The sequence below is a fragment of the Marmota flaviventris genome, chromosome 16 (genome assembly GCF_047511675.1).
Source record: "Marmota flaviventris isolate mMarFla1 chromosome 16, mMarFla1.hap1, whole genome shotgun sequence".
NCBI lineage: Eukaryota > Metazoa > Chordata > Mammalia > Rodentia > Sciuridae > Marmota > Marmota flaviventris.
The window spans coordinates 2240397-2264167 of NC_092513.1; the positions used below are offsets into that span (position 1 = coordinate 2240397).

At 54.1% G+C, this 23771-nt stretch overlaps 1 protein-coding gene across 4 annotated transcripts in view; it reads right to left on the minus strand.

Moving 5' to 3' along the window:
• Nucleotides 1-4069: 4069 nt before the first annotated feature.
• The window catches only part of Znf236 (zinc finger protein 236), a 94017-nt gene continuing 74315 nt past the window's right edge, over nt 4070-23771 (minus strand). For 2 of the 4 annotated variants that reach the window (XM_071602626.1, XM_027935330.2), the window contains exons 27-31: nt 20332-20463; nt 16280-16474; nt 12608-12737; nt 9576-9752; nt 4070-8230 (exon numbers count right to left, since the gene is read on the minus strand). In XM_071602626.1, the coding sequence (XP_071458727.1) occupies nt 8109-8230; nt 9576-9752; nt 12608-12737; nt 16280-16474; nt 20332-20463 (756 nt within the window). In that variant the 3' untranslated portion in view covers nt 4070-8108. The remainder of the gene's footprint in view (nt 8231-9575; nt 9753-12607; nt 12738-16279; nt 16475-20331; nt 20464-23771) is intronic. The other 2 variants (XR_011704758.1, XR_011704757.1) reach the window with 2 other exon arrangements.

A 23771-nucleotide genomic window follows, 5' to 3' on the forward strand; every position in this document is an offset into this window, starting at 1 on the left:
GCCATCTTTGCACGGTGTCTCATTTCGTGTTCTGGCTCATGGAGCACGAGGCTCGTCTCGGGGCCAAGGGAGCGCTCATCCCAGGGGTGCAGTCGGAGCCTCTGACCCCCCTCAGTGGGGTGGATGGTCAGATGCCACGCCTCGACAATCAGAGGCAATGCCCGCTCTCAAGGAAGGAATTTTAATTGCTCTGAAGAGAAGCTGCTAAAGTCGGTCTCCATCTTGCCGTTCGCCCGCGTGAGAGCCCTGGGGATGTGACCTGAGGGATTCTGGAAACTTACTCTTGATCATACACAGTTTCCTGGGCAGAGGGAAGTGTTTACCTGACTGCGTTAAGGGATTTTCTCTTTTTTCGCTTACAGTTGCCTTTGGTTATAGGAATTCTATTCCAGAAAGATAAACCAGAATCCCTTTTGGATAGCTCCTAACAGAACCCGGGTTCCTTTCTCTGCTCAGCCGGGGCTGTGAGAACTAGCTGCATTCAGGAACTGCGGGAAGGAAACCCACCCAGAACGAGCGTGGAGACCACAGCCGGTTTTCTGGGGGGCATGTTGCTCCAGGCTCCAGCTTAATTAAGGACCAAGTGCAAGGACCTTAGGGTGCCGAAGGCCACCATTTGGGGGTCAGGACACCTGAGCCCTGCAAGCGCTGTTACACTGACTCAAAGCCCAATGTCCACTCTCCTCCCTCTTCCCTTCTGTACACAAACCCTTCTGAAGGTGGGACTCGAAAATCACGCAAAGATGATTAGATTTTAAGATCTTGTGCTCTTTTACTTGGTGATTCTATTTTAAAGTCACATACATTCCCCTCCTAGAAATGACCTAGATGGTAAATAAACCAAGGGTATATAATACAGTAAGGAAGCATTTACATGATCATGCAATATTCAGGTGAATATTTTAAAGCAAAATAAAAACTGAGCCATTGAACGTGCATCTAGACAGGTCTGAGTGCTTCTCCTGAAAGCTGACAAAAATCCATTTCCAGGCTGAGTTCTGTTGAGAAGGGTTCCAGAACCTTCCTCACGGACGTGGGTGCTCTCCTGTGGCACAGAGCTGGCTTGGGGATGCTGCCGTGATCTAGAGGTGATGGGGTGAGGGCATGAAACTGCACATCAGAATCAGCCCCGTGGACACTCGTCATCAAGCCGCACAGCCACCCATGCTGCTTAGTCCCCAGGGAGAATGCCAGCCACACGGCCCCGGGGCAGGACTTACTCACGAGTGAGTGGTAGAGCCCAGAGGTTGGGCTGTGGGCAGCCAGGCACAGAGCAAGTCCTCTGGAGAGAGGGTGGAGGTTGGGCCAGGCTGGAGGGGACCTGGCTCAGAAGATGAGCACTCCCACATAGTGAAGGGGCCTTCATAAATTGGGCCACGCACAAGACACTGGAACTGGGAGACCATGAGAGACAGAAAGGGGCTGAGGAAAAGCTGCTGGTCACGATTCACTAACACGAGGGCTAAGCCATCTGTTAGTTCTCGGTGTTGGCTGGGTCTGCCAGGGCTGCCAGATCAGAGCGCTAGAGGCCAGGGGCTTAAGCAATGAAGTCCTAGCTGTCACAATCTGGAGGCTACAAGTCCAACGGCCAGGTGCTGGCGGGCTGGTTTCCGGTGGGCCTCTCATCACTGTTTCCACGGTGGCCAAGACAGGCGCTCTCCTCTCACAATGACACCAGCTCTGCCTTGCTACCGTTCTCAGCGGCTCCTCAAGGTCCGTCTCTACAGGAGGCGCGTTGGGAGTTAGAGCTTCAAATCCTGCTTCTGAGGACAAGTCAGTGCACAACGGGTGCCTGTTTTTCACATGCAACAAATATTTCCTAAACCCCACACGGAAGGATACTAAGAGTAAATCCCAAGACTCTGCAGTATCAGTGCTTCTTTTTCCAAAAGGGTAATGTAAAATGAATCAGCGCATTTTTCTATGGTGGTCTCTCTCTACAGTGAACAGTTACTGGATTCCAAATGAATCGAAACCAAGGTGGAATCCACCAGTGCAGTCCAGGCTGTGCTTTATCTGTCATTACGGTTTCCGAAACGCTCTGGCAGTGTCTACACTGGACGCCGAATCAGTCCTCTGGTTCTTCCACTGGACTCACATGCTCGCACGGGCCTCCCACACAGCTCGGAGGCAGGGTGGAGGCCCCTGGGCTGAGTCTCTTCTGCTCAGCTCTCCCTGCTGTGAAGCAGCAGACACATGCTTCTGGCTCCAGAAGCTCACAGCCTCCTGGGACTCAACAGAGGGACAATCCTGCAGCTAGACCCAGCACCGGCCAGGTCCTTCCCCGTCCCAGCCCATGCCAGCCTCAGGCGGCAGCACCTGCCACCTTCCTTACCACACTCAAGGGCAAGGCCCCAGGGACAACCTTAGCTGCATGGCTGCATGGTCCCCTTGGGACACTCTCATCCCTAACTTACAGGCAAGCTCCAGGGCAATGAGCAATGAAGGCCGTGCAAACAGCAGGCCCCCAAGTGCTTGTGCACGAACAGAAGGAGACAGCTCTCTCCCCCTCCCCAGGGGCCATGGAGGCTGGGCCCAGGCTGAGCGAAGGGGCCTGAACAGGGGCTGACGCGGGAACTGGAGACAGACGGCAGGAAAAGGCAAACAGAGCTGCAGGGGGAGAGGGGAGGCAGATGTGGAAGGGAGCTGGGGGACTCTGTGTTGGCTGGGACGAGGGGCGCCTTTGTGGAGCATGGTTCTATATAAAGAAACAAGGAGTTGCAGATGATGTCCCTCTCCAGATTTCCCCAGCGCTGCCCGCTGGTTAGATGGCAGGAAGCACACCTACGATTGGCCTTGGATTCTGATGACTCTCTCCACAAAGAGGAAGTAGGGCTCCTCGGAAAAATGGGTGATCTCAGAGCTGGGGAAGAACAATTCATTGGGCCAGAAAGTAAGAAAATACTCAAAATAATTACATGGCCAAATCAAAAGGCCCAAGCAGCGGCAGCCATTGTCCGTGGCTACCCAGCACTAGGGACCCAGGCAGAGTCAGGCCAAGGGCTGCGTGTGTTACATGGAAGACAGTCCCCTGCCGAGCTTGGCTAGGCCAGGGGAACCAGGGACCGCTTGGCCAGGGTTACTGAAACAGCATGTGACTCTGTTAACACTGTTAGTAACTCTTGCTTTGCCCTGAGAAATGGAAACGGGAAACGTGTTTAGTGGTGGAAAGCATCGCGTGAGGAGAGTGTGTACTTTCCCTGGGGACTGATTTAATATTCAAAGGTACCAGACATCACGGAAAGCTCTCGGTGTGGAGTAAGCCAATCACATTTGTGGAAACATTTCCATTCACTTTGTGACCTGAGCCAGGGACATCTGTCCCAGAACCTGGAGTGAACGAACCTCTATCAATAACCCCAAAGGAGCTTTGGTCCCACCCCCCACCCCCAGAAAAGGGTAGCAGACCCCTTTGTCTCTGGTCCTGGGCACTCCTGTCCTCTGCCAGAACCCAAGGAAGCAGCTGGCTTTCCTGGAGAGTGGAGCCTCTGAGAAGGCTAAAGGGCAGAGACGATCCAAGACGGGTTTGATAAGCTGCCCATGTGAAAAGCCCCTCCCCACCAGCACACCTGGACCCATCTGAGCCTAGGCTTCCTGAAGACAGCGGGCTGAGGACAGAGACGGGCGTCTGCCCACACTGGCCCACACCAGGCCTGCTCCCTCCCGAGTGAGGAGCAGAGTGGTCTAAGGCATGGTGTTCTTCACGTGCCACACAGGCAGGAGGGCAACAGCAACCCAGACTCCCCACGGCTGGCCGGCCGTGTGACACACAGCAACCCAGATCCCACGCTGTCTCCAAGGGGGAGAAGCTGTGACCCAACTCCACTGTATTTCCAGAAAGCCAGCATCTGCACCCTTGTAAGCAGATAAGCTGGCGTCGTGCCCACTTGCTTTCAAGCACCCTCTGAGCGAGAGGGAGCATGGTCGTCCCTAGCAGGAGGCCTGGTGGCCTCGCAACACAGCCACCCTGCTGCACTGCACGGACCCTCGCTGGGCGACAGCCAGAGAAAACCACCAACTCCAAACGGTGACCACTTGCCCCAAACCCCAAGAAGCAAATATACAGGAGTTTTAAAATAATACAAAAACTATCTTTATTATTTTTAAAAGCCAGCACAGTGGCTTTTGGCATAACTATGCATTTCTAATACAAAATTGGATTAAATAAATATCATCCAATGTATAAATAGACCATGAGACAATTCCGAAGATAAAAAGAGGACTCTTCTGTAAATTAAAAAATTAAATTTTCTTCAGTGGTGACTCAAGAACAATCACTATGGCATTTTAGAACTTGTCAAATATAATACAAAACTTGGATTTAATACAAAAGTCTTCATGCTGTAAAGCGTTACACATAGAAAAGATTAAATAGCAAAATCTTTTATGATCACTGCCTATTGCTGCTGACATTGATACTAATGATTTTTTTTTTTTTTTTTTAGTGCTTTAAATGCTTATTAGTCATCCACTAAGAAACCACCAGGCGCCTTGGGAGGCAGTGGGCGAGTGGACCGTGTGTCGGAGGAAAGGGCAACTAGGAGCACAGAGACCACGTAACGGTGGCTTCGTGCTCACCGAGGTGAAGAAACGTCACTGTCAGGGGGTGTGCAGGGCTTCTGGACTCACGAAGCTCTGCTGACCCATTACCAGACAATGCAAAAGACGTAACCAGATTTCAAAATGCTGCTTTCCAGGGGCCCAAGCAGATATGTAACACTAAATTGGGTTATGTATATGTAGGCTCTTTTGAAATTTTACTCTAAAAATCCTAAAGCACCCACATTGCACGAATAAATTAAGTGTGAAAGAGGGCTCTGGGTCCAGCAGTCTGCCCCCCACTCTGCAGGAGGCTGAGGCACACAGCAGGCATTACGGCTCTCGGTGGGGGAGGGCAGACGCCCACTGAAATCAGCTTTGGGAGAACTTAAGAAGCAGGTGGGAGACCCCCTCCAAGTCAGGACCAGCAAGCAGTTTACACATCTTACATACTTCTCTATAAATGTTATTTACATAAATCTGTGGTGGTCGTTAATGCTGAAATGTGGATCTTCATGAGCTACGAACATCCTTCTCAATAAGAGAGAAATCCACAGGAAGAACCGAGATCTACTTTCAGAATCTGCCCCTGCTCTGCGGCCTGAACCTCTCACACACAAAAGCACCCAAGTTCAAAGGAAGGTACAAAATGCAGCTATGATTTTAAGACTCCAATTTCCTTGAACGTGGCGAGGGAGGACACAAAGGAACAGACTGCAGATGCTTTCCCCAGCAAACGCTGCCTCAGCAGCACGGGGCTCGTCCCATGGCACAGGGACGGTGGTGCTGAGCCGTGGCCATCACCTCCAGGAGCGGACGGGGCTGAGTGGCACTTGCTGAGCAGGTGAAAGCGGCTTCTGTTGTCACCTACCGCCCTCCCGGTGTTCTGTCCACCAGATCACTCCCGCTGTCTTGGCTGCACGAGCCGCAGCAGACTCATGCTCACATCTTTGGAAACGGAATCCTTTCTTTCAGCCCGTGTAAGTGCTTAGCAGTTCCTTTACCATGAGCGGGTTAAAGGCAGTTACAAACTCTCAAAAGCAGCCTGCGTGGCTGTGGTGCAGGTGACCTGGTGGTGCTGTGCAGGACCTACTCCACGCCGTACCCTGATTCTCGGTCCGAAGCTCTTCAGGTAGACACTGCGAGGGTTACCTCCCATGGTCTGGGCCTCAGAGGTAAAAGAAATATCACTAAGTTCTTCTCTGGTAAACATATCTGAACTTGAAATTAATTCATGTGCCAAACAATTTTATCTTAAATATTTCTAAAGGAAAAAAAATTAATCACATTTCTTAATGTCATTTTGTATTTATAGCTATTCCAAAGCAGATATGCCCTGGTGAGACAGTTCTAAAAATACAGCTCTCTATCCTCAAAACCCTGGTTACGCATGAGGCTAGAAATCTCTTTCCTAAAACAACTTCTTAATCAGCCAGTAAAATACAAAGATCAACCTGTACACCACAAACATTCAAGTGAAATCATATCATTTTAAAACCTTGTATTTTCAAGGAATGTTTTGCAAAGGAGCAGCTTTTATGATTAGAAAGTAAACCCAAATAATACATACACGTCTTGTGTTTGCCTGCTAATAAACTGAGAAAAGACACAGAATGGACTACTGATAAATTTTTTTCTTTTTCTTTAACCAAAATAAAAGTAGGTTTCAGATTTATGTGGTAAGGCCTTACTTAAACAGCAATGAACCACACAGTCACACACTCTGCTCTCTATATAGTTAGAAACTAAACACCCCCTTTTGGAGATGTCCTGAGATGACATTTAATGTTAAAAGCAAAATAAATAAACCAGCAAGAACAAAAACTTTAAATTCCAATAATTTCAACTTTGGGGATATTTGTTCACTAAAATTAATCAACATATCTAAAATATTTTAATACAAAATTATAAAAGAAAAAGTGCATTAAAAGCAGAGCCTTTAAAACTCTTGCACAGTTACAGTTTTTCTGAAAATGCTGCCACGCCAGTGAGCGGGCTGGCCTCTGGGGGCCACGGGGTCACAAGTCCAGCTTCACAAGAGGTCAAATAAGGCTTTTCTCTTCTTAAAAAAATATACAATACACAAAGCAGTTTTGGGGGAAAAGGTAATATTATTCAACAGTTTTCTAACTTAAATATTTTCACAAAATAACAAGTCTTCATGTCAGCGCAGTGTGACGTATATACAGACACAGAGGTGAACAGCAAAGTCAGATGCCCTTCAAGAAGAACACTGGGACGTCTCTTTCTTTAGGAGTCTGAGCGACTCCTCTTGATATACGAAATCCACACGATATTACAACAACACGACTCTCCTCTGGAGCCAGGGAGGCGGAGAGAAAAACAAAGGCAATTATCTTTCAGAAGAAAATAAAACCCAGCTTTGTGTTACGGTGGGAAAGGTATCCATTTATTAACAACGACCAGGGGTCTGAAGTGCTCGTGGGAGGAGCCTCAGATGCGCACTCGGGACGGGGACTAGTGCTTCTATTTACAAAATATACTGCTCAGCCACACAGAGGCCCATACTATGTACATCGCATTTATATATAGAACATATAAATAACCCACAGGGAACCAGCACGGCGTGGCGAACCTCGGCCTTTGGAATGCTGCCGGACGCAGCGTCCGCGCTCCGCCCCAGCCGGATGGGGCTTGGTGGGGACGTGTCTAGCGGGCACCATTGAGGACAATAAAGAATTCCCTGAAATAAAAGACACATCTCTTTATGCATGAAGAGGAATCATGGGGTCTGGGGGTCCTCACCCTTAACCTAAAAGAAGCCTCCCGTGGAGAAGGCAGGGCGGAGACCTGCTCCCAGGAGACCACCCTGCCCTCCCTACCACGGTGTGGCTTGTGCTTCTGCAGTGGCCTCACCCTGAGCCTCAGCAGATGCACACAGCAGGTCTCTCACCACCTGTGGGACGGCTGGGCCTCCTGGGGCCAGGTGTCCTCTCCCTGCTGCCCCAGACCCTGGCTCTTCCAGCTGGTGACCAGATGCCTGTGAGGGAGAGTTGGTCCAGCCATCTCTCAGGGTGTCAGCTGTATTCACTTAGGGAAGGTTAAAAAGAGACGACTACCACTAACTTCCAAAATGCACAGAGTAAAAAGTGAAGAACCTCCCATGTGTCACGACATTTTTCTCAACTTCATGCACCTATCTTAGGTTTGTTTTGTAAGCGATGCTTCTTATAACAGAAAGCATGAAGGAAAATCTTACATACTTTTTCCAGGTTAACTTTTGTCTTTGCTAATACAAAGAAATCACACTACAATGATAGTAAGATCCAGTTAATTTCTTTTAACTAGATACACTGGCCATGGAGAAGGTGAAGCTGACTATTGTAGTACCTGAGTTCAGTGATTCGTAGACAAATGAGAACAACGTGTTTACATTTTTCCCAGTTTTTTTCCTCTAAGTCTCTGAAAGACAATGATTCTTTAAATAATTTTATAGCTAAAAAACTATTGTGGTACATTTTTAACACTTGAAGCTTTAAAATAGAAATTCCAAGCGCTCTGTTCTTCATAAACGTAGCTGCAGAGCCAGCTCAGGTGCCCTCGCTGCGTCAGAACACGTTGGTAAGGGTCTGCCACTCGCCCGCAGCATCCTGCACCACCTCCTCCAGGTGCAGGGTCCTCAGCTCCTCCCCATCCTGCTGCGGGGGAGCAGCTGTGCCCTGCAAGGTTCCTGCAAGACAGCAAAGAGAAAATAGCTTCAGACCTTCAGCAGCACCCAGGGTCCACCTTCAGAGCCTCACAGGAACCAAGACAGACACCACCACCCTGCCTTGCTCTCCATCCAGTGAACCAGTCTGTTGATAAGACAGCATGGCACGCACACGAACACGGGCACTCAGTGCGTCCACACGTCCACACGGGATCCGTGATGAGTGACTAACAATTAATGTCAACAACACAGATGACTTTTCTAACAGGAAGGAAAGCAGGAGCTCTACGGTGCAGATGTTAAAAAGAACAACTCCCTATAGCATGAGCTGCTTTCTATTAGACACCCCAGACACATCTAGATGCAGCCCCACCAGGCACAGGAAGGCCTGTCTGCTGTCACTCTCAGAGCACACTCTCTTTCATAACCTTGCCACACTCGAAACACACAGACGCAAAACCCCCTGGTCACACCCAGGGCTCTTCACAGATTTAACATTCCACACTCCTCTGCACAGCTACCACTACCGTGAGCCAACTGTGGCTCTCTGTCATCGTTTCGTCCTTAAATAGACATTGATGCTAGGCTCTGTGTGGGAAATGAAGACCAGGAGGAGCAGCCTCAGATCACACCCCAACAGCTGCTCTGCTACGAATGAACCTCGTGGATCAGCGCAGAGAAACAGAGGCCCACATGTGGTTTGCACCGAGTAGACAGAAAGCGGACAGGCTGACCTTGATCTCTGCAGACTCTGTGTGCCCCCACCAGGCTGACCCTGACCCTGACCCCTGGGCCCTGAAACAGCCCTTGACCTGCTGAGTGCAGGGCAAAGCCTCCAGTAACACTGCAGACAGACATGGAGCTGCTGCTCGGGGTGCCAGGCCCTGACTGCTCACTATGGCTAGCTCTGTCCAGTAAGAAGCAAGCCAACCAGGAGTGCTGCATGTGTGCAGGTTCTGGGTGGCACCTGGCTCCTGAGGCACTTCTACGTCCTTGTCTAAATAAACGGGACATTTCACCTCCTCCGATTCCGTGTGCACTGAGTGGCGCTCCTCCCCAGGGTGCGTCAGTGTGCAGCCTGCTCCAGTCTGCTCCTGGGAGCTAGAATGACTGAGATATCAGCAGGGGCCACCTGTCACTGATCCAAGCCTCCTCACTTGGCATGGGACCACACCAGGCACTGGAGTAAGCAACGTCCAGGCCTCCAGGCCTGCCCCGCCCACTGGACCTCACCACTTCTGGCCTCTCCAACCTCTTCTAGCTAAGTTCCCCCATAGCTCAGGTCTACACACAGCCACCGTGCACACTGCGGGGAACAGCACACGCAGAACGCGCAGCCAAAGGGCTGCTTCTGAGGAGGGCTCACCTGCGAAGCTGTGGGCCCGCTTCATGTGCAGCTTCATGTTGCTCTTCTGCGTGAAGCCCATGACACAGTAGTCGCACTTGTAGGGCCGCTCCCCGGTGTGCTTCTTCATGTGCACCTGCAGGGCGCTCTTCTGATTGAAGGCCTTCTCACAGAGAGTGCAGTGGAAGGGCCGCTCCCCTGCACAGGAAAGCCACCGTCAATGCCACAGATGTGAAAGAACCCCTTCTCAAGAAGATGCACGATTTTTAAAAAGACCACAGCAATGTTCTTCCTATTACTGTCACTCAGATTGCTAATTAGCAGGATTCTGGCAAATCTACTTTGTGTTGAGACACAAACTAAAGCTGATCAAAAGCTATTGAAAGCCACAGAAGCATCCAGAAATCAAAGCAGAACACATGTAGTTTACACAAAACACCTCCGATGCATTTTGTGCAGCAGAGACATATCGAAGACAGAGAATCAAATCCATTTAATATAAAGTAAAATATATGCAATATTTTTCGTATTCCACGGAATGCCTTGACGTTAATACAGGATGGAAGGAAGAGTGGCCACACTGCTGCCTACCGGGAGCCACCTGGAGGAAGGCCGGGCGCGCTGTCCTGCCCGTGGGCCCTCACAATCCTCCTCCCTGGGGCCAGCTTTCCAGTGCCCTGAGTGGGGCATGGCCTCTCCCCTCTGCCCACAGGGTTCCTCCCCACCCACTCTGTGTGGTGGCCCTGCTGCTGCCCTCAAGCATCGCCGTGTGCTCATACATGCTGACTCACGCTGCGCGGCGTCTGTTCTTCCTTCCGGGGGCCATGGCAGATGAGGCTGTGCCCCAACAGCCTATGGCGGAGCAGAGATGGCCTCTGCCCTCAGCCTCACCCTGACTCTAGTAACTTCACTCCTCCAAGTACGTGGGCTGCAAGGAGGGACGACTTAGGTGAGGCCCCATCCCTGCTGCAGTCTGATGAGAAGGGAGACCGGCAGGGCGTCCTATCTAACCATGCAGCTTCTTAGAGTAGTTCCTCTGTGGGCACAGCCACAGCCACAAAGAGCGAGGTTCCGCCCAGCTGGGATGACCCCGGGAGTGAGCCTCTCTAGAGCACCCAGGCCCAGGCGAAGTCCTGATTTTGGCCTGCGGGGCCCAAGCAGCGACCCTCCCAGGCCTTGTGCTCTGGCCTCAGCACCACTGGCCCTGAGCGCTATGAGGGCCAACATGGCTGACCAGCACCACTGACCTGCTTATGGCAGAGCAGCTCACCCACTCCCACGCCTCGCATCTCCTAAAATCGCAGATGATTCAGTGTGATTTAGAACACTTAGGAAACACTGCCAGAGCACTGAGGGTCAGACGGGCCTGGAGGGGAGCAAGAGGCTGCTGGAGAAGCACGCCTCAGCGTGTGCGCCCTTGGTGGCTTAGGGCTGCATGTCGTCTCCGCCTCCCAGGCTCAGTCACCTCTGGGGAGGACGTAGGTGAGAGCACGAGGAACACGAGATGGTGCGAGGCAGCCTGCTGTCCACCAACAGGCCAGGGTGCTGAGTGGAGAGACATGGTTCTCAGTCTAGACACCCGTCTCCACGCCCCCACCACTGAGAGGCCTCAGGGCTGCTGCCACTCCCCCCTGACTGCAGAGAGAATGGGGGAACGTGGAGACAGAAACAGTACTTTCAAAATATCAAAAACATTTAAATCCTTAATGGTCCACAGGTTGATTAGTAGTAAATAATTGAAGAAATGGAAAGACTCACATTAAAATCAGGGACACGTACAATTCAGTCACTAGTTTTTAGAAATGTAACAGAAATAGTTAACAAAGCACGAGAGACCTTAAGATGGACGGAGATCTGGCTGATGTGGACTCAGCACTCTGACCAACTGAGCTGCGGCTCCTGGGGACGCAGAAGGTCACAGTCACCTCCCTGTCACACAGCCCACTAGGCCCACTTGCTGGAACCCTAACAAACCTTCACTGCAGACTGGAAGGGACTGTAACTCCATTGTTCACCCTGATGCCACACTAAGTGGTGCTGCGTGGTTCTGCCCCGCCCTCGCGGGGCATCTACCTCATTCTAAAGGAAGACGACGGTCTACTGGTTGTTCAAAGCCACAGCACAGACGTCGGCGTCCCACTCAGCAGCTCTGTGCTGCACGCCTGGTGGGTGTGGCCTCTGAGCTTACCATCCAGGCCACAGCCTACAACAAGACATGTGGCCCCATGTGCCCGGAGCCTGCATGCCAGGACCCATCCAGGGAGCCATGGACCAGGGTGGCACCTGAGTGTCCCAGGCCGGCCTTGAGCTCAGGTAGCTACGGGGACCCTTGGGGAAGAGATATTCGAGATGCCCCTGAAGACACGTCAGGGGCAGCAGGCAGCAGGCGGGGAGAACACCTGCAGGTTGAGCAGGGCAGGCGGGCAGCTGCGCACTAGGAGGGGTGCCATACAGAGGACGCTGGACACCCGGAGGTGGAGGAGGGGATGAGTGGCTCAGGTCTGCCTTGCAGGTCCCAGCCTGAGCAGAGAACGGCCCTCAGTGGACACAGCCAGAGGGAACCCTGCCCTGGTGGTGGCAGATGTGGGGTTCTGGGGTCAGAAGGGGCAGAGCGATACCCTGGCGATGGGGGCAGGACGGGTGAGCACAGGGGTCATTCAGGCTGGGGGGCCACGGAGGCCTTGTCTCTGCGCTGTTTCTCCCTGGGATACGAGGCTTGAGCAGAGGGAGGCGGGACAGGCAGACTGCAGAGAGATGGGGTGTGGCAGGAGGGCTGGCAGGAGCCCTCTGCGATTCTCAGCAGAGGCAGGGAAGGTGACGGCCCGGAGCTCACTCCCGATGGCCTCCACTCCTTTGGTGACAATGCCAGTAGCGAGACCTCCCCTGAAGAACCCAGGAATGCTGACCCATCCATCCCAAGTCGGGGGAGAGGTGAGCGTGCAGACACTGCTTCCTGAAGATCGCGGAGCACCGCTCTGGCGCTGCACACCGAGTCCACTTTCACACTGGCTGTCCACTCAGGAGCAACAGAGCAGGCCACCCCTGCGCCTCACCTGTGTGGATGCGGCTGTGTCGCTCCAGCTGGCTTGGCTTGGCAAACGCCTTGTCGCAAGTGTCACACTTGAACACTCTGGGCTTCTGAGAGCTCAAGGAGGGGCCGGCCTGGTGCGTCAGCATGTGCTCCTGGAGGGACGAAGGGCACATCAGACCACAGCAGAACTTCAGGGGCTCAGGACAGCAAAGCAGGGCAAATCACCACAAAGGCGCAAGTGCGTGGCAAGGTCTGCCGAGGATGGAGGTGGTCGGCAGCCAGACGGTGACAGGCTGGGGCTTCCCTGGGAGACTCGGGACATCAACAGTGAGTCTAGTGAGAGCCCCCAGAAGCCTCCCTCGTCTCTTTTTGACACACAAGTCCATCTGGAAGTCATGGCCCACGGCTGGCTCCCCAAAGGCCTGTGGCCCCCGCCTACAGACCCCAGGAGATTCCCACCCAAACACCTGCACCTCTGGGCAACTTCTTCCAGGACACAACTATCCCTTCACAGGGAACTCTGGGTGTCTGAAGCCACCATGTCATTTGGGGCCTTGAACATTGCAGATCTGCCCCTTTGTCAGTGACTGCGTGTGCGTGCTGGTGTTTTCTGAGAGATCTGGCAGCTGCCGGGCTGCAGGCTCCCAAGGACGCCTGCTGCCCCCTTCTCCAGCCTGTCACAGGAGTGTGGTCATTCTGCCTCTTGCCCTAAGGCAGAATTCAAGGAAGAATCCTATGTGAGGAATCCTATGTGAGTCTGCTGTGCGGGTGCCCTGCGTACTGCCTCCCACGCCATGCTAGCCCATGCCCAGAACCACTGGGAGGTGGGTTGATGGCAACAGGGGACAAGAACCAGGTCCCAGAGAAGCTGGGTCCCAGCCTCAGAGCCGCCCCGAGCCAGGACTCCAGCTGGGCCTGGCCACAAGGCAGGCACACCCACAGCACTCCACACGCCTGCAGCTCCACACACCTGCACCACCCTCACCTGCAAGCAGCTGGGCTTGCCCTTCCCTGCTCAGTCTGGGCTTCTGTCCTCCAGTCTCTGTCCTATCTACACATGATCCGTGGGACTCAGCCTTTGAGGACACAGCCACCGCTTCTGGGGCCATTTTCTTTGTCCACAGGCACCTGGTGTTTCCTACGTCAACTTAGGGCAGAGCAGAACCAGACTCCTGGAGTGATCTGTCAGGGGACCATGGAGAGAGACGTCTGCTGGCCCCATTCCCTCCATGTCTTGGACAGCACTGCCTCTCCTCACAAGGACGTCTGTCTGTCTGTCTCAGCACTCCCTTGTTGGCGGAGCCTGACAGAAGGCAGAAGCTCAGGGCACACACAGGAGGCACACTGCCTCTGCTGACAGTGGGAGGTGGGAGCGAGGCCTGCATCCAGGGCCAGGAGGTGAGCGCAGGGGCTGCTGGGGCCTAGTGGAGGCAGAGCACCCAGCTTGAGGGGGCCTGCAGGACATCAGCACGGGCTTCCTCCTTCTGACGGGCAGAGGTCCAGCTTTCCCTGTGGGGTCGCGAGTGCTGGACTGGTCAGGGGCAGGATGGGTAGAGATTGGACGGGACACCTGCTTCCTGCACCTTCCTACTGAGTGCTTGGTAAAGCACCTCATTCCCATCACTTCCTCAGGGCCTGTTAGGACCTATCCATCTATCTAAAAGGAGAGATCCCAACAGCCCTGTGAAGCGGACCCCTGGAGAAGTGGGCGCCAGCTGTTAAGTTCGCGCCCGCCCGGTTTCTTCTAGTCAGTACCCTCTTCTTTCCCAAGAAGGGGTTCTACCTGGAGTCTTCTCTGGAAGTCCGTGGCTTCTCATCTCCAGCCCATTTATGTTGAACAGATGTTGGCCATGATTCTGACAGATGACACTGAGCTGCTGTCACCTACGTCAGAAGGTGGAGGGACCTGCCCCCAGGGGTGGGGACAGCATGCTGCAGCATGAGGAGGGGGTCAGCTTGCTCTGGTAGGACGGCTCTTAGACACCCAGGGGGCTGACAGCCTGCAGTGGGTGAGCAGGGACTGCATCCACGCCCAACTCTGGGGCAGGCCTGTCCCCAGAGGCACTCAAGCAGATGCCATCAGCAACCACATTGCTCTAGCTCTCAAGAAACCCTTCTTTAAAAAGGGAGGGTTAGTCTGAATCTAGAAGAGATCTTAGGAGTGAGGACATTCAGCTGCCAGGTGAGTTAGCCAGAAAAACCAGGTCAAAGCAAGGCTTCAAAGCCACTGTCACAGAAGCAGCAATCATCTGCCAGAGCCCGATTTCTCCAGAACAATAAGGAGCCCCCAGGAAAGACCCCTCAGGCAGAGTCAAGACTGACTACACGTGACGTGCCTCTCACTGCCCTGCCCCGTCTCCACCCAGCACAGCGAGGCCCAGCTTTCCAGGACGCTGGGCAGTGCACGAGGTCAGGGGACCTGGGAAAGCACATGCTGCTGGCCACTGGGCAGAGACGTGCTGCAGGTGGGATCCACCTGCAGTATCCATGCAGCCATCGAGCCACAGCGAAGGTCACAGGCAGCCAGTCCCTTGAGAGGCCAGCGATGGCTGACGACACCAGACCCCGTTCTGCCTGTGCCTGCCTCCACAATTCCACCCTCAGGAAGATGCGGGCGGCAAGGAGCCCGCGCTGCAGCTGAGACCTCTGCCTTCTCCCTTTCCCAGCAGCACAACCACAGCACCAAGTGCAAACAGGCCCCTGGAGCCCGAGACCGGGCCACCTCCTCTGCGCTCATGCCACACCCCCTCCAGGCACCACTGCTGTGGTCACGGCCCTGTGCACGCTGCCGAGTTTACTAACAGGAGATTTTTAGGACAACTTTAGGTTTACAGAAAAACTGGGCAGCGCCCCACAAACCCACCCCATACCATTCTGTATCAGTACCGGGGTGTGTCACAGGAACCAGAGTGTGGACAAGCCGTCGACTCACGGTAACGAGCTTCCCTAAGCCCACTTTCTGTCCCATGTCTGCTCAGGCTCCTCATGGCGGTCATAGGCTCTCAAGACGCTCCTTGTGTCTGAGGACCTCCAGCTGAGGGGTCAGGATGTCCCTCACTGGGATTTGCTTAATGTTTTACTTGTGATTAGGCAGAGATGACAGGGTTCTGGCAGGTTGCAGCAAGGAGGCACGTCGTGGGAGGTGTGACCAAGGACGTGGACGCCAAGCACAGCAGAGCCAACCTAACCTGAACCCTGCACAGCCCCTCGGAGAGGAACGCCAGGGGGTGCGTGAGAAGCCCCTCCCCAGAGCCCTCCTCTTGCCTCCCACCTGCGAAGGCCTCCCTTGGACGTCCACCCTTCACCCCACCACCCGGCCCTGTGGCTGCGCAGCTCTTCACCTGTGCTGAAGGGCACCGCTGGTGAGCAGGCGCACACTTGCTAAGCCCAGCGGGACGCCCTACCCAGCACAGTCACCGGCTGCTCCAACTCCTGCTACACGCTGGCAGCTTTTCTCAGCCCTGAGCCCGACAGGGGGGAGGGCATTCCAGCGCCTCCTCAGCCTGGCGGAGACGGACTTGAACTGCACACGAACACAGTCAGCTCTCTGTGCACAACACCTATTGGGACTAAGCACCCGGGCATGCACACTCACGTCACTGTCCTTCTCATTGGAGAAAAATGGGAGAAGCGCACTTATTTCCGCCAGTAGGACCCGTGTGTGCTGCCCGCGGCTGCGGTCCCAGGGACGTACCTTGAGGTGCGTGGCGCGCTTGAAGGCCTTCCTGCAGATGCGGCAGCCGTGGATGCGCTCCCGGCCGTGCGCCTCCTTGCTGTGGTGCGCCAGCACGGCGGCCGAGGAGAAGGTGCGGGTACACTCCAGGCACTGGTGCGCCAGGCTGTCCTTCTCGGGCTGGCTGCCTGGGGCCAGGGCGGAGACATCGGCCACCTGCAGGAGTCGGGGCCTGTGACTGCCAGACACAGAAGCAAGGCAACCCAGCAACCCACACCACACAGCGGCCGTGCACCGCAGCCAGCTCCCGCCTGCCTCCGCACGGCTGCCTGGCACACTCGAATCCCCAGCCAAGGGCAGATCAGCCCCACCGTCCTCTCTGGCCACCTGGGCCAGGCAGCCACCACACAAGCCCCTTCCTCAGCCTAGCGACGAGCAGTAAGGCACCTGACGCAGCGCAGGTGAAGACCGGCTGAGCGATGCAGGGAGCCCGGGACCCCACCTGGGCAAAGGCACGGGCAGGCAGACACGCTGCCTGCAGGAAGAGCCGCGGCCTGGGCACGGGCCAGCCTCACGGCTTCGCAGCACGACTGCTTCAGCAGACAGCCTGACAGCCCGCAGGGAGGCTTCCAGCCTGTGGTGAAATAAGGCATTTCCCCCAAACGGGGGGTCCCGGGCACCTCCATGGGTGAAGACCAGTGAGTGCAGAGGAGGCCCACTGCCACACCCCGACAGACACGGAGCTGGCAGGGACGAAGGGCTGTCAGCGCGCCGTCCTGGTTCACCTACGCTGGTTTACAGACACGGGACACAGGGAAACGGACCCTCATTAAGGAAACATGCTCCACAGCAGCAAAGGGCTCAAAGGTGCTCTGAGGTGGTTAATTTGTGCTATTAAAAAACAGATGGAGGGAGGAGGGAGCCAAACAGAGACACCGCAAATGCATGGCAAGCCGGGCGTGGTCTACCTGTCTGTGAAGAAACCAATAAAAAGCCTGCACAGAAGCTAAAGACTCCTGTAAAAAATGACCTCCAAGCTGCTACTCTATAACTGCAGATAAAAACCCGCCACGTGGTTGGCAGAATTGGCACCGAGCGCCGAGCACTGCACAGAACCCAGAGCGGGCGGAGTGCCTGGCGTGTAGAGGGAGACGCCAGCACCTGACCCACTTCATTCAGGAGAAACCGCCAGCGCAGTGGCGCACGCCTGTGGCCCCAGCTCATCCGGAGGCTGAGGCAGGAGGACCTCAGTTCAAGGCCAGGTTTGTCATTGAGAAAGACCTTGTCTCAGAATAAAAACTGGAAAAGGCTGGAAGCCCCAGGGTAAAGCCCCAGGACTGGGGAAAACAGAGACTGACTGTAAAAACAGCTTCCACACCAGCCCTGCCCCACACCAACAGGCAGCAGGCCACCAGGGCACAAGCACCCCAGGTCCTCACTCCACCTTGGGCCACAGGTGCCCGATGGCCTCGGAGGCACCTCCGCAGAGCTTGACCGACTCCACAGGGCGTGCAGGGCCCCCGGCAGCGCAGTGGGCTTGGGAGACACCTGCTGAAACCCCTTTGCCAGGAGGGGAAGGACACACAGGACACAGCAAGTGTGACGAGATCTCCACGTCACAGAGACACATGCCACTGGAGCCAGGCCTCATGCACTTCCAATCTGTGGGGGGAATGTGTGTGGGCACATGGTGTGTGTGTGGGTATGTGTGGGGGTATGTGTGTGTGGTATATGTGTGTGGGGGGGTGTATGTGTTGTGTGTGTGTGGTGTCTAGTATGTGTGTGTGGTGTGTGTGTGGTGTCTAGTATGTGTGTGTGGTGCGTGTGTGGTGTCTAGTATGTGTGTGTGGTGCGTGTGTGGTGTCTAGTATGTGTGTGTGGTGTGTGTGTGGTGTCTAGTATGTGTGTGTGGTGCGTGTGTGGTGTCTAGTATGTGTGTGTGGTGCGTGTGTGGTGTCTAGTATGTGTGTGTGGTGTGTGTGTGGTGTCTAGTGTACATGTGTGGTGTGTGGTGTCTAGTGTGTGTGGGGGGGGGTGTGTGGTGTCTGTGTGTGGTGTCTAGTATGTGTGTGTGGGGTGTGTGTGGGGTGTCTAGTATGTGTGTGTGGTGTGTGTGTGGTGTCTAGTGTACATGTGTGGTGTGTGGTGTCTAGTGTGTGTGGGGGGGGGTGTGTGGTGTCTGTGTGTGGTGTCTAGTATGTGTGTGTGGGGTGTGTGTGGGGTGTCTAGTATGTGTGTGTGGTGTGTGTGTGTGGTGTCTAGTGTGTATGTGGGGTGTGTGTGGTGTCTGGTGTCTAATATGTGTGTGTGGTGTGTATGTGTGGTGTCTAGTGTGTGTGTGTGTTGTCTAGTATGTGTATGGGGTGTGTGTGGTGCCTAGTATGTGTGTGGTGTGTGTGTGTGTGTGGTGTCTAGTGTGTGTGTGTGGGGTATGTGTGGTGTCTAGTGTGTGTATGGTGTCAGTATGTGTGCGTGGTGTGGGTGTGGTATGTGTGTGTGGTGTGTGTCTGGTGTGTGTGTTGTCTAGTGTGTGTGTGGGGTGTGTGTAGTGTCTAGTATGTGTGTGGTGTCTACTGTGTGTGTGGTGTCTGGTATGTGTGTGGTGTGGTGTGTGTGTGTGTGTGTGTGTGGAGGGTGTGGTGTGTGGTATGTGTGTGTGGTGTCTGATATATATGTGTGTGTGGTTTGTGTGTGTGGTATGTGTGTGTGATGTCTGGTATGTGTGTGGTGTGTGTGGGTGTGGTGTGTGTATGTGTGTGTGATGTCTGGTGTGTGTGTGATGTCTGGTGTGTGTACGTGTGTGTGATGTCTGGTATGTGTGATGTCTGGTGTGTGTGTGGTGTGTGTATGTGTGTGTGATGTCTGGTGTGTGTGGTATGTGTGTGTGGGATGTCTGGTATGTGTGTGGTGTGTGTGGGTGTGGTGAGTGTATGTGTGTGTGATGTCTGGTGTGTGTGTGGTGAGTGTACATGTGTGTGATGTCTGGTGTGTGTGTGGTGTGTGTACGTGTGTGTGATGTCTGGTGTGTGTGTGTACGTGTGTGATGTCTGGTGTGTGTGTGGTGTGTGTACGTGTGTGTGATGTCCGGTGTGTGTGTGTGGTGTGTGGTATGTGTGTGTGATGTCTGGTGTGTGTGTGGTGTGTGCACGTGTGGCGTATGTGTGGGATGTGCCTGTGTTGGGAGTGGAGGCCTAGGGCAGAAGCGCGAGGTGCTTGGCCCTCAAGAGGAGAGGCCAGCAGGGGAACCCAGTGACCCCTGGGTCATGCTGTCAAAGGCCCAGGGCCGCCCAGCAGGAGCCAGGTGAGTGGAGCTGAAGGCCAGCGCGTGCACCCGAGGCACGGCACTGATCTGCTGACCCTAGGTCTCCAACAACCTCACTCCCTGCCAAACACTCCCCCTGGACCAGCTGAGCTCAGGGCCAGCAGCCTGGCACAATGCCAGAGCCTCATTCCTGCTCTCGGTCACGGAGCGGAGCAAGGGAGCTCCAGATCTACCAGGGCATCGCCGCCACCCAAAGCCTTCCTGCGCCTTACTCCTGATCCCGCGAGTGCAACGTGGCAAGGGGCTGGGCACTGCACAGGCTTGAGGTGAGGGCACCGGTCACGCAGGCCAAGCGCCAGGAAGGGCCAGCTCAGTATGGGCAGCAAATGTCCACAAGCAGCAATGTGGACACAGGGCGACGGGCCTTCAGGCGGGAGCAGGGGACCAGTGCCCAGGTGCGAAAGCAGAGGCTCCTGCTGGAAGAAGCCCTAGACTCACCAGCCGCCAGTTCTCAGGAAAAGTGGAGTGACAGAGCAGAAATAGCCCCTGCAAGCCCTAAGGCAAGCCAGTGCTGCCTGTGCTCCGCAGTGGGCAGGCTGCAAGGGCGGGCTGGAGAGGGCCACTTGTCCCCAAGGACACATCCAGGCTGGAGGTGCCAAACCAGTCTTACAAACAGCCCCAAGGATAGAACTGGCCTCCACCAGGCGACTCGCACACAGACCTGGGGCTCACGGACGCATGCCCCCTCAAGGTCAGCCCAACCACATGGGCACCCCGAGGTCCGTGCATGTGGGTAAAAGGACACGCATACCTGGTAGGCAATCTCTTCACATGTGCCTGATGAAGACTGTGGGGTGTGGCTCACCAGTATGACTTGCGGTGAGCCCGCTCCACCTTGGCCCGAGAGAGATGGATCCGTGAGTAGCGCCGGGAACTGCTGACCCTGGCAAAGAATTGTTTTCACTTTAGAAGAATTGGTATTATTTCATTACTCATTCAGACCATTACCAAATAAGCAGAAATTCAAAAGGCCTTTCACGGTGCAGCCACTGTGGAAAGAAGACTCACCAGACAACACAGCCATCGCAAAGAAAGAAACCTAGTCCACTGGACTCCTGTGGACAGAGGTCAGGGCAGCACTGGGACAGCCAAAGAGGGAACACAGTGCAGACGCCACCAACTGAGGAACGCACGGACGCGTAAAGGCATATATGTGGTGGTGACAGTTTTGGGTCACAATGTTCCCCAGAGGCTCATGGACTGCATAAGGGCTTGGTCCCCAGTGCAGCAACGTTCCAAAGTAGAGCTTAGGGAGCAGCTGGATCACAGGGATCTCCTCTCTCCCCACTGAGGGATTCTTAAGCAAATGGGCTCCTGGGAGGTGGTGGACACTGCTGCCCCTCCGCGTCACTCTGTTTCCCAGCTGGGATGCAGTGAGCAGCTGTGCTTTGCCCTTCGCACAATGTCCATCACCAGCACGGGGACCTGAAAGCCAAAACAAATCTGCCTTCTGTGAGTGGCTCTCCCAGGTGTTCTGTCGCAGTGACGGAGCGTAACACAGGGGTCTCTCCACAGAACGGAACGTCACCGGGCAGTAAAAAGACACGGAGCAACATGGAAGAACCTGGAAACCATGCAAACTGAAGAAGAGCGTCACACAAGCCTGCCTGCCCTAGGATTCCACAAGTGATCAACAGGTAGAAACGGAGGAGCCAAATGGCTACCAGGGGAGAGGGCTAGGAGAGGGCTGGGAGCCTGGCAGGGAGAGCAGGGCGCGAAGGACAGTGCACCAGGATGCTGGGGGGTGGGAAGTGTTCTCCACCTAGACCAGTGACGATGCCCACGTGTGCTGCTCCCTGTCGAGGGGCATCCAACTGGTTGCCGAGAGGATCTACTACACACAGATGAGCAGTGAGCATCCCGACACCTATGTCTTTGGAACCTGGGCAGATTTTTTCTTCTAAACCAGATATCCGTAACTATGAGTTGACGGGGTACAGTGTGTGACATAGGAGTGTGAGAACAGAATGTGCAATGATCAAGGGGAGACATCCTGTTTCCTCCTCCTGAGAATCCTAGAATTCCCCTTTCCCAGTGCTTGATGACCCAGGCCCACATGTCACCTCAGGTGACACAGGGCATTCTTTTTCATGGTGACACAGTGGAATTCAGCTAGGCAAAAGCTGTCCGTTATATAAGTGGGTAGACCCAGTGGAATGCCAGTAATACTGCAATTTAAGTATTAACTAACAACCTACACAAAAAAATGGATGTTCGTTTGTTTTAAGAAAAAGATTCAATTTTGCTATCCTACACAAAATGGCTGAGTCTCTGTGAAACCAGCACCTTTAGCTATGAGAGTGTGGAAAGAAGACTCACCAGACAACACAGCCATCGCAAAGAGATAGTTGTGGGGAAGAACACTACAGCAGGCAACAGCAGCTGGAATGGCCCCAAGCACTAAATACCTGACTGACACAGTAACCCAGGGAGCCTGAATGTCCTCACACTGCACATGGCCAACTGACACAGTAACTCAGGACAGCCTGAATGTCCTCACACTGCACATGCCTGACTGACACAGTAACCCAGGACAGCCTGAATGTCCTCACACACTGCACATGTCTGACTGACACAGTAACCCAGGGCAGCCTGAATGTCCTCACACTGCACATGTCTGACTGACACAGTAACCCAGGGAGCCTGAATGTCCTCACACTGCACATGTCTGACTGACACAGTAACCCAGGGAGCCTGAATGTCCTCACACACTGCACATGTCTGACTGACACAGTAACTCAGGGCAGCCTGAAGGGCCTCACACACTGCACATGTCTGACTGACACAGTAATTCAGGACAGCCTGAATGTCCTCACACACTGCACATGTCTGACTGACACAGTAACCCAGGGCAGCCTGAATGGCCTCACACACTGCACATGTCTGACTGACACAGTAACTCAGGGCAGCCTGAATGTCCTCACACACTGCACATGTCTGACTGACACAGTAACCCAGGGCAGCCTGAATGTCCTCACACACTGCACATGTCTGACTGACACAGTAACTCAGGACAGCCTGAATGTCCTCACACTGTATATGTCTGACTGACACAGTAACTCAGGGCAGCCTGAATGTCCTTACACACTGCACATGTCTGACTGACACAGTAACCCAGGGCAGCCTGAATGTCCTCACACACTGCACATGGCCGACTGACACAGTAACCCAAGGAGCCTGAATGTCCACACACTGCACATGTCTGACTGACACAGTAACCCAGGGCAGCCTGAATGTCCTCACACACTGCACATGTCTGACTGACACAGTAACCCAGGGCAGCCTGAATGTCTTCACACACTGCACATGTCTGACTGACACAGTAACCCAGGGAGCCTGAATGTCCTCACACACTGCACATGTCTGACTGACACAGTAACCCAGGGCAGCCTGAATGTCTTCACACACTGCACATGTCTGACTGACACAGTAACCCAGGGCAGCCTGAATGTCCTCACACACTGCACATGTCTGACTGACACAGTAACCCAGGGCAGCCTGAATGTCTTCACACACTGTACATGTCTGACTGACACAGTAACTCAGGGCAGCCTGAATGTCCTCACACTGCACATGTCTGACTGACACAGTAACCCAGGGCAGCCTGAATGTCCTCACACACTGCACATGTCTGACTGACACAGTAACCCAGGGAGCCTGAATGTCCTCACACACTGCACATGTCTGACTGACACAGTAACCCAGGGAGCCTGAATGTCCTCACACACTGCACATGTCTGACTGACACAGTAACCCAGGGAGCCTGAATGTCCTCACACACTGCACATGTCTGACTGACACAGTAACCCAGGGCAGCCTGAATGTCTTCACACACTGCACATGTCTGACTGACACAGTAACCCAGGGAGCCTGAATGTCCTCACACACTGCACATGTCTGACTGACACAGTAACTCAGGACAGCCTGAATGTCCTCACACTGTATATGTCTGACTGACACAGTAACCCAGGCAGCCTGAATGTCCTCACACACTGCACATGTCTGACTGACACAGTAACCCAGGGAGCCTGAATGTCCTCACACACTGCACATGTCTGACTGACACAGTAACCCAGGGCAGCCTGAATGTCCACACACTGCACATGCCTGACTGACACAGTAACCCAGGGAGCCTGAATGTCCTCACACTGCACATGTCTGACTGACACAGTAACCCAAGGCAGCCTGAAT